General features: G+C 37.8%; 1 protein-coding gene across 1 annotated transcript in view; it reads right to left on the minus strand.

Annotated features, from left to right (window-relative positions):
• Positions 1-4,491: 4,491 nt before the first annotated feature.
• LOC113225594 (hypoxia up-regulated protein 1) overlaps positions 4,492-11,457 on the minus strand; it is an 18,942-nt gene continuing 11,976 nt past the window's right edge. Inside the window, exons 7-8 of the mRNA XM_026457930.1 lie at positions 7,581-7,700; positions 4,492-6,236 (exon numbers count right to left, since the gene is read on the minus strand). Of these exons, the coding sequence (XP_026313715.1) occupies positions 4,827-6,236; positions 7,581-7,700 (1,530 nt within the window). The 3' untranslated portion in view covers positions 4,492-4,826. The remainder of the gene's footprint in view (positions 6,237-7,580; positions 7,701-11,457) is intronic.

Below are 11,457 nucleotides of genomic sequence, written 5' to 3' on the forward strand. Positions count from 1 at the left end.
CTGCTTACTGACTGCTACCACTACCACCTTTATTGTTCAAAATGAAGTACTAAATCAACTCTCTCATCTAGTAGATATGTGGGCGAGGAGGCGGTCGGCGCGGTGCGCGAGGCGCGGGGGGCGGCGACTCCGAACGACGCTGTGTGCGGGGTGCGGGGAACGGCGACGCGGTCTCGGTTGGGGCGCGGGGCGCTGAGTATGTGGCTCGGTGTCCGTAACAATTCTTCATAGGTAATTTTTCATGTACCTAAATTAACATTTCTTAATATGCAATATCGTTACAAAATATTCATAAAAACAAATTATGCCATGAAATTTAATTTTAAACTTCGAAAATAAAAGAATAAATTACTTTGTAACTTATCCACTAATCAGCGTAGATCTGGCTCAGTAACAAGGTACTCTTTGATCTGACTCAGCAACCCTGTACTGTATAATACTTAATGCAAAACGACACTTTCCAAAAAATTACGGTACCCTTCACGGAGTTAGGAGTAAATTGTTTCACAACTCAGCGATCTCTATCATTTCACTACCAAAAAAGTCTGTATCACGCTGTCTCCTATGCCTTCTATTCTCTAAGCCTACAACCCCATTCTCCTTACATAACATAACGTCGTTACGTCATGCAGCAAGTTCTAGGCAAACAACGTACACGGGGGTTTTTGCATTATAAAGTTCGTACTCTTAAATCCAAGATGACGTTACAAATAAAAAGAATAGTTTTTTTGTACAGTGACGTTATGATTCTCAGTGTGCGATATAGATCAGTAACATCTATGCATGTACAAACTCGTGGCCGTCTAATGCCATATACATAATACATAAATAAATTATAATAAATGATATTATAATGCTGTAAGGGTCATGACTGTGAGGTTTTCGCAATTTGCTAGTCATTAGAAAAAAAAAGACTGAAACTACTAAGTGATGGGACGAGGAAGTCGTGCGCCTGATGGTCAACGACACGCCTGTCCATAACAGTTGCAGTGCCACTGAGGGCTTTACATGGCAAAGATCTGAGGTGCACTGCCTCTGCGCCCATTACCCTGAGACATAAGTTGAAAAGTCCCATGTGCCTGTAATTTCACCAGCACCCTTACCCTTCAAACCGGAAAGCAGTAATGCTCATATTGCTGCTTGGCGGCAGAAATAGGTAAGGTGGCAGTACTTCCCTGGACGAACTCTTTCACAAGGAGCTCTACTGCTACTTTTTCCATGTTTAAAATCGCATATATTTTTGTTAAAGAAACCTTTTGAGCTCTTTCTTACTCTCGACGTCCCATCGTCACAGAACATTCTAATCATAAGGGCTTTTACCAAATAGAAGATTTGTTATCAACACACACAGGTGCGGCGGATCTAATCAAATAATAAATTACACAAGATGAATCCGTACGTCTTAGTGGCTTGCTGCGAGAATCACGGAGACTAGGGTAGCCCTATTCATGGTTGTAAGCCACGTAACAAATGGCAGTATACTTTATCGTCTTATTTGCCAGGAAATAGTAATTATTTTGTGGTATGTATGTGCATCGAATCGCAAGCAATATTTTTTTCTTCATGACAATAAGTGACAGTTGTAGTGCCACTCAGAACTTTAAGCCGTCACACATCCTAGAAACAGTGTCCTCGTAAAATGTCGTACTCTGTTAACCGGTCGGACGCAACGTGCAACCGCCGCCCTTACCAGGTCATCCGTCCACCTAGTAGGGATACTATTTTTTATACATTTTAATAATAATAACGCACACTCTTAACATAGCCCCGCACTAGGGAAACCCTGTGTCGCGGGTGCTATGGATACACACGTAGACAACCACAAATCACACCCAAACTTACGAGAGAAACAAATGGCCATATAAATGTTTCTCCCGGCCCGGGAATCGAACCTGGGACCTCTGCGTGGCAGTCCGGCATAGTAACCGTTCGGCCACGGAGGTAGTTAGTAGTAGGTAGTATTTTATATTTTTTGTATATTTTTTATAATATCTAGTGACGGGACGAACGAGTCGTGCGCCTGATGGTAAGCTACACGCCTGTCCATAGCAGTGGCAGTGCCACCCAGAGCTTTAAATGTCAAAGATCTGAGGGGCACACACTGCCTACACGTTGCCAGCCTCTGAAAACCCTATTGACACGCTTTAGGAGGAACCCCATGCAAAGGAAATACTTCAGGAAGGAAACCATTCCACATCTTAATTCGAGGAATGAACGAACGTGCTGCCCGCGTGGTCTTACAATGCCAGGCATCAATGAGGTGGGGATGGGCTCTACTCCTCATGCGGGAGGTGCGAAGGTGGAAACGTGACGGTGGAAAAGTTCGAAAAGTTCCTCTGAGCACTCCGCATTATAAGGTACAACACACATAGATAGCCAACGGCAACGTCTCTCATGTCGACTAAGGGACTCCAAACCGCCTGTGACTTTGGGATCATCGACAACACGAATCGTATTTTTTCAAGAGTTATTATTACTTCTTTTGATAGTTAAAAATGCTTCCTGTAACCGAATTCGTCGTCAATTACGTTTGCCTAAACAGACATCAATATCAGCTAAGTAGGCCTAAAAGGATGTTATTATGCAATAAAACTGCAGTTTGTTCATTCATTGTACAATTTATTTTTTGCGACAGGGTTATATTGAATCTCACTTCAGACAATATGTTAACTTTAAAATATATGTTTTCGTGCTACATAACATGTATATATTGTATTACTAATTGATAAATTTCATTGGACTATCCCCTGTGATAACCAAATTCATTCCACAAATTGCAATGACAACTGAATATTAAAACGGCTTAATCGATTTCAATCAAAATAAAATTACCTCGAGTCGGCTTTAAAGCAAAAAATTTAATTAAAATTGGGATATCCATTAGCGTGTGTATTTTTTGTGGTATAAACCATTCAAATATTGGAAACAAAAAAATAGTATCTCTAATAATGGTAACTCTTAACAAAAAATCATTGTCCATTCTATTAGGCGCAGTTAGGACGTTAATTTGCTTTTAGTTAGGTCAAAGTAATTGACATCTCGCTAACATTAAGTTTGTCTCGTGCTGGTTTCCCACGGCCCGTGTTTTCACAGGCCGCGCCGCACGAGTTAGCGCCAACGCGCTGTGGAAAAGTGCCGCCCGCCGCCCGTGCCGGCGCGGATTCGTATGTATGGGCCCGTGGCGCGAGCTCGCCCGTCCAAATCTGCGCAGCGCAGCGCGGCCCGTCATATCACAGGCCGTGAGAAGCCGTCTTTAGATGAATCAAATTTAATTATTTAACCTTTTGTATGTAATAGAATTGACATTTGATTTTGGAACAAAAGCAGAAAAGAATCTCTAAATGTTGTGCCAGTGTTTATGCAGTTTGTAGTAAAAATAGTAACTGACAGTTAGTTCAGTTAGTTAGTAGACTTTTTTGCTAATCAAGTTGCAGGCAATGTACGCAATAAAACAATTAAGAACCTACCAGGTTCACAACAGCTCCATCTATAACACGAAAACAACTCAAAACATTCGCAATTTTCTAGCCATTATTAAATATCACATAAAGTTTAATAAATACGATAATTTATCCACGTCTATCAGGGGACACTGCGAAATTGTAGGAATGAAAATTAAAAACATAGAAGCCAAATCAAATGCAATGCTATAATACACCTTCGCAAAGTTCAAATTATATTCAGCAACTCAATACCGCTTTTATTTCTTCTTTGTTCTTGTGTTTCAATGTGATTTAAAGAAAATTTAATCGAATGCGTGCACAAAAACAACACAGTATTATATATAAACTTTTTACCTGCTTTAAAATAAAAGGCGGAAAAATATGAATTCATTGTAATATGCGTTACATGTCGCAGGTAGCATAACTCAGATTAGGTGCGATTACAAAATAACACTCCATTTGATCTGTCCTCCGAAAACGTAGGAACCCATAGAGAGAAGCCGCGCTTAAAAAGTCAACAGAAAACAAACCATAAACAATAATAAAACATTTTTAAAATTGGAATCTAGTCAGAAAGGCGGCCACAGTCTGGTTTGAGATTTAAGTATTTCGACATAGCATGTTTGCACTTCGCACCACTTTGTGATAAATACAATAAATGCAAATTACAAAGTGCGTATTCTATTCCTATATATTATAATTGGACCCCTCACACGTAAAGTATCGTATGTCAAAATTGCCAAGTTTACAGGGGAGCCTTTTAAAGTCCTGAATTCACTGAAATAAGCATAACACGTGACTTTAGATTTCTCACTTTTATTCGGCAAATCTCGTAACACACGTTGATTATCATAAAATCCTAGATATCTGTTAGATGATCTATTAGATGATCACCCTATGTGAGTAACAAGCTTTGCCAAATGAAACGGAGAACTTTAAAACACTCCCCTGTAAACTTGGCAATTTCGACATACGATACTTTACGTATGAGGCGTCGATAAGTTCATGAGATGATTTAAAAAGTTTTATTGGACATTGAAACTTCCATGTCCAATAAAACTTTTTACTTACAATAACAATAAATGCAGAAAAACGCTGAAATTTAATTCACAAAAGATAATGTAATCGATACTATGGATGTGAACGTCTTTCGCTATGGGCACATCCACAAAATAATCTCTTTAATTAAATATATCATCGATTGTGATTACACGAATTCGCAGTATAACTAACGCCACACAGTGATATTGTTGAGAGTGCAAACTTTCTATACTCTACAAGTAGTACGAAAGGCGAACAAGCCATTTAATTTAAAGTATAAAATAAAATAAGACTAATAAATTAAATTAGTTACTCCACCTTTTCGCCTAACTATTATACATATTATAATTCGGAATGTTCGTCTTCATTGGCATCGGAGAGCTGCAGAGGAGGTTCTGTGGGCTCTCCGCCGGTATCCGTCGTCTCAAATTCGGTCTCCACTTCGGCACCTTCGTCTGGCTTCTCTTCCTGGCTCTCGGCTTTCTCTTTCTCCTCCGGCTCAATCACAGTTTCAGTTTTATTCTCCTCTTTCTTAACAGGTTTCTTAGGCCGCCATATTTTCATCTTATTGATCAAATACTTAACTTCCCTATCCAATCCGCCCATTTTTTCTCTTATACTATCAATTGTCATCTTAACCTCCTCATGTTTCTTCAACGCGTTTTGTTCCTCAAGAGATTTGTCAACCCAATATTCGGTATCTGCAATCTTTGTCTCTAAAGTTTCAATTTCAACATCAGTGAATATGTCTTTGTCGGCGTTTGCATCTTTTGTCATATTCTTAGCAGCTTTAAGGAATTCTTTTGAACTATTCAGCATTTTGCGTACAGTCGCCACGGCGTCAGGCCTCTCTCTATGTTCCCAATGTCTATAGAAAATCGGGTTCGTCTTTTCATGCAACATTTTCAACTTATCCTCATATTCTTTAGTTTCTGCATTGTAACCATCATCGTATAACCATTCGGATATTTCACTGCACAGTTTCTTGATCTCGTTAATTTCTTCCGGAGTGCCGCATTCGGCATATTCTTCCATCTCTATCTTCATTTGAGCGTCAACGACGAATGCCTCCAAATTATTCAAAGCAGTTTCTCTTTCAACTCTTTTTCTATCAATGTTATTTAACTCTGCAATCTTAGCTTTAGAGCTCTTAAACTGGCTGGGAGTCAAAGGCTGCAAGCTCAGTATTTGCTCGTCGGTTTGGATCGGTTCTTTCAATACTATAGTCTTTGGCTTGGGTGTCTTATTCTCAGTTTCAGTAACATTTTGTTTCTCCGTTGTAGTCTCATTGGCTTTCTTGGTATCGTTCTTTGCAGTTTCAGTAGATTCATCAGGTTTTTCTTCAGGCTTTTCTTCAGCCTTTTCAGGTGTTTCCGTGTCAGATCCAAATAGTTTGCTAATAGTGCTACCAATCTTTGACAGCGTACTATCACCGTCTTCTTCAGTGACAACTTTTTCAGCGACAAATTCAACGTTAACAAGGTTCAAAATACCGGAATCGTCCATATTGAAATGCGCTTTAATGCCTTTGTGTTCTACGTTCTCTCCCGTATGTTTTGCAAGGGCGGACCCAACACCGGTGAGGACAATTTGTGAGAGGTTCAATGCGCCAATGTAAGCAATCTCGTTTGAAGGAATGTGCTCCAATTCGGCGTAATTCACGTTGAAGGTGAAGTCGTTGGTGTGTTTGTTAAAAGTGATTACCTTCTTTTGTGGGTAAGGATTCATTGGGCTGAAGAGCGTGCGTTTAATCTGGAACGAAATATATTTTTATTAATAATTTAGAACTGGAGGTGTTGGGAAATGTACCGTTATCATTATCAAACTGAAAATAGGTTAGACAACAAACGTGCAGTATAAATAGTGACGAGATTACAAAAAATACGTTTGATGTTTGTAGTAAATATACTGCTCGTCAAGTGATATTTCACAGCAAAGTAGGTATGGTAAAGTAGGTAGTAAGGCTTACTTAAAATGATAAAGATATAGCTGTCTATATTGAATTTATTTAAAAATTCAAAAGCACAGTGTGTATTAGAAACCACAGAAATGTGCTAGAGAAGAATAAGATCACGCACACAGACTTTCAAATTGCGTCACAATTGCAATTTAAGATCGTTGGTATCTCACCATATCCTGTAAAACAAAACATACAATGCTAACAAAGTATTTTAACTACCCCAGCCCAGATTATTTATACGCAATTTGTCATAGACAAGGTATTAGCATACTTATTTACCGACATGTTTATAGTATGGTGGTTTGCTAAACGGGGTTGATGGATAGGGAGGCTAATTTGGGGGTTATATGCCTGAAACACTCCTAACACAAGCCTCAAGATTTCTATGGTATATTATCTCGTATTAAGCGAATTTTTCAAGGTATATTCCGTTCAGCACTTGTCATCTTGCGCTGTTACTCTGAGTAAAGATACATTAGTAGAGAATGTTCCTTTTTGGAAGCTGAATAAGATTAGCTACACATAGTTTTTTTTTGCATTAGACGGTAGGTTATTTTGAATCTTTGTTCCGTCTTTTTGTAAGCAAAAACAATAAATACCGAGAAAGAAAATTCTCAAACATATTACGTAATTAGTACCTTTCTTTTACTCTTAGTATTCACTACAGATTAAATCAGAACTTTCTATTTTTATATACTTAATCAATCTATTTTAATAACTTGCGCTATAACAAAAAACTTAAAGAAACAGAGGTTATGAACATTAAAAACTTGTTAAGAAAATATAAACATATTATTGTGTCATTTGTCATCAATTTTCACGATGTTTTCCTTTGCTGTCTAAAGAAAAAGGTTTATGATCACTGCCTTTTTGTTTATGTTTTTTCGAATTCCATAAAAGCTTTTTATTTATATTTGATATTTTTACAGCCATTCTCGGACTAATGTTGACTAACTAATGTCCGTGGTAAATTTATTATTTAAATTTTGAAGTACATGATCGTGTAACTATTATATATATATTAAATAATAAAAATTGCCACGAAAATTAGGTAATGAACACTAGTCCGAATGACCGTTTACATGTTTCTCAGGGTTAAATTTTGAAAAGAATGTCCAGTGTGTAAATGTACTGACCTGTCTGTCAACTCCGTCAATATTCCTGGAAAAGACGACTTGAATAGGCAGAACCACGGCGTCGCGCACAACCAAAGGTGCCACTTTGTAGCCAGTTGCCAGGGATGCAGCTCTGTGATACGAAAACAATAATTATAATAATGTACGAGACAACCAATCACCTGGTCTTAAACTAGGAAATCCGCTGTACCTGAAGAAATGAAATCGACTCGGAGGCACTACCCACAAAATTATTATCACTAATTACAGGTTTCTTAACACGATATGATTTATTTTTATTTTCCCGATATTTCATAACGGTTACACGCTCCATGGTCACGGATTGATCATGGAGTCCACCATGGAATCAACCCGTAATCTAAGAAACCTGTAATTAATGATATTCGTTTAGTGAATAACCATGAAAGCCTTACAATCTATACTACCTAGAAAAGTTTATTTCAAAAATTGGTCCTTCCGGGAATAAAACATGGGACCTCCTTGTCCAGCGCACACAGCTCAAACCATTGAGCCACCGAGTTCGTCAAGTACAAGAACAAAAGACTATAATAATCTCATTCATTAGTCATAATATCAATCACAGAGTGGTGGTCAAGAGGCGCAAAAAGGCCAAGAGGCGCAGAAGGGCCAGAATGAGCGAAAAGGCCAAGAGAAGTACAAAGGTCACGAGGAGCAAAAAGGCTAGTAGGCAGTGTTCGCCGCTATGCTCCCATGGGAACATACGATATATTTTTATGTCTTTTGACTCCAATGCTATCCACTCAATCATACTGTCAATCATACATACTCGGAATCATACTCAATAGTACTGGCTACTTAAAGCTTATGATTAATATCGAGGTGACACTCGTCAAGATATTTACTTCAATGTCGTGTCCGAACCCACTACACTATGAACAAAGAGTTTTTCCGTTGCAGACCGCGGCGGTAGATTCACAACTGCCTCTACCAGTATTCATAACGATTATGGATTCAAAATATCAGCAATTACACAGGGTTATTTGTAAAACACTAGCAACCTCGCAGGACTATAAGTACTTACATCACAATTAACAAGTTTTAACATGAAGTTATCAAAAGTAAACTTTTAAGTTTTTCTTGTACTATCTGACACTTTTTAGGTTTGAAGTTGAATAGTGCAAGCGTCCTACCTCGACGACCCTAACCTCCACTCTATTTCTTACCGCGCAAAGTTATTACCGTTTAGCAATGGCGAGGCGTCCATAGAACTCAATTCTCACCAGCTTGCCTAATATTTTCCACGTATCATCAATACTACATTTTGTGCTGTATTTTAGGTGTACAATATAATTAAACAGTGAAATAAAATGTACTGGTATCTTGTGTGCTAATAAGTGTTGTGCTTAATTGTCGCCAAGGCGCCACTTGTTCGTTAATTGCTACATTCTCGTCTCTTTGGTTTTCTCTACAACATTTTTCAATCAACAGGATCAAAAAACAACTGGACGAATTTATCAATATTTGTATACTTCTTTTATTGCATGAGTAACCATCAACGACTTTGATATTGGGTCTCAATTAAAAGTATCTGGTACCTATAAGAGCTACTCTTGTTTCAGAAGCCAAAAATATGAGAATACGAGTCCTAAAGTACCCATTGCCATTGACAAGCCAATAAATATTTTCGTTTCTTCTTGAACTAGTATTTAAAGATCTTTCAGTCTGGTTTACGCTGCAATTTTTTTTTTTTATTAAATTTATTTTACAATTTAAAAAAAATGTTAATTATTATCGATAAGACGTTGTTTAAAAAAATGACGGGTCGATGTTTTTGCAAAAATATTCGGGGGTAGGCACAGAGACTGCGTCAAGTAGTAGTGTATTTTTAAATTATTCTTCTAATAAATTTTCGAAAACATATTTATCCTATTCCAAGGCTGCTGACGGTTGAAAGATCTTTCAGTCACGCCTAGTTGACACGCGTAAGAAAAAAAAGCGGTTCATCGTCAAAAGAATTCCACTCATTTCCGTCAACTGACCGAGGAATGACCTCCTCTCGAATGTCTTCTTGCTACATTTAGAATATCTTCACACCCTGACTCATTTAAATTGACTAACATCGCCTCAAATTCATCAACTAACATCTCTATAAAGATGACCAATGAGAGGACCTACGATACAGAAAGCAATTGTTGAAAAAGTACTAAAAATGAATTTTACTTTTATGGTTCACATAAAAAATCAAAAGATTAACGTCCTTACTAATTAAAAAACACACAACCCCGGTAGTAAGTAACTCTGAATCAATATTCACCTCTTCGAGAATTCGCCATGTCGGTATTTGCACAAAGGTTCAATTTCGATTAAGGATTCCCGTTGTATACTCATGCGCCGATAAAAAATACCCACTTTATGAGCAATCGTTAATGTCTTAAGAAATGCAAAGTTATGTTAGATCGAACGAATGCATTGAGATAGCGTGAAATAAAAAATATTAATTAAAATATCATAGGTGATACCGGTGGTCTTAGGAGGACATAAATTTATTTGGTATGTCAATCAGGAGTCAATAAGTGTGAAAACTAGAAACGTGGTTTCGAGAATTAAAATTCAATTTAGTAATTTAGTATCACTTTGCTAATTTAGCATGCTACGTCTATTAAGATGTTCCAGTGAAGGAACTGTACTTAGGCTGGCAGCAGAGAATAAAAAAGTAACGAAAAAGGTCACTCTGCGCCCCTCCCTAACTTTAGACACCGCACCGCACCCCGCATATTGACGGTCACATTGACGGAACGGCAACAAGGCTGTCAGTGAGCCATTCGCTAATGACAACGTTGATGTTTTAATTATTTAAATTTATTAATCACGCACGAGCGTTACTATATTATACTTCACGAAAGTCGTGAATTGTGCCATGTACGGTTATTAATTCCTTACGGTAGGTATAACCCTTAAGCTTTGAGTCATAAGACTAAAACTCACAACTAATTTGAGTCGCGAGTCTTTTTATCCTAAGATTAAAAACCTGAGACATTACTTTAAACGCCTTACGCCGCGAGTCATGGGTCGTTTGATGTGTCGTCGGGACCAGGTTTAGATAAATTATAGTCTTACAAGGTGAGCTAGGTGCTTGCGAGTCCGTGCGAATACTTGCGATATGCGTGTATGAAATTTTCAGTTTCCATATACATAGTTTAAATTTTTAAGTTTCTTTACTTAAATATATGTTGTACATAACCCAAAAGGTTTAATATTAATAGCCCTTATTATATACCAACATGTCACGCACAACTAACTACTACTACTATATTTGTATTTATCAACTTCGGGTTCAATAAGACATAAGACAGGTATAGTTCCGTTGCATGTAAGCCTAAGATCTCGAGCTGAATATCACCATCGAACCTCCAGTTTTAATTTTAGAGTCGAGTCGTGTTTTTTTTTAAATATATAAAATATAAGTGCGCATTTGATGCATCTCAACTGATGGAAAGTGACGATGAGGTCGACGATGGAGCATGCACACTTAAATTTCGCGTTGGAAAGGCCCAAGTTATAATGTTCAGGGAACAAAGGTAAAATGGAGTTGTCTTTTTAAAAGACTGAGTCTCTTTAAGCGCTACCTATGCGGTTAACTGTACTGCTGCTCTCGAGCAACGATGAAAATCGGTGAGAGCGGTGGAGCCATCGAGTATATAACCAGAAATAGAGACGAAATAAGGGCCATATATTCCTGGTAACACATTAGCGATACAGCTCTTATAAATATCAACTCCCGTTTGCACTGAAATATAGACAGGTCAATTACCTTTGTGTACGTCTCCGTATATTACAAAAAAATTCTAACAATGACGGCATTGTTGACGGCTGTACTATTCGGTGGTGTGGGAAAAACAGCAAAACATCTAATTAC

The sequence above is a fragment of the Hyposmocoma kahamanoa genome, unplaced genomic scaffold, assembly GCF_003589595.1.
Source record: "Hyposmocoma kahamanoa isolate Upper Pololo Valley unplaced genomic scaffold, ASM358959v1 168, whole genome shotgun sequence".
Taxonomy (NCBI): Eukaryota; Metazoa; Arthropoda; class Insecta; order Lepidoptera; family Cosmopterigidae; genus Hyposmocoma; species Hyposmocoma kahamanoa.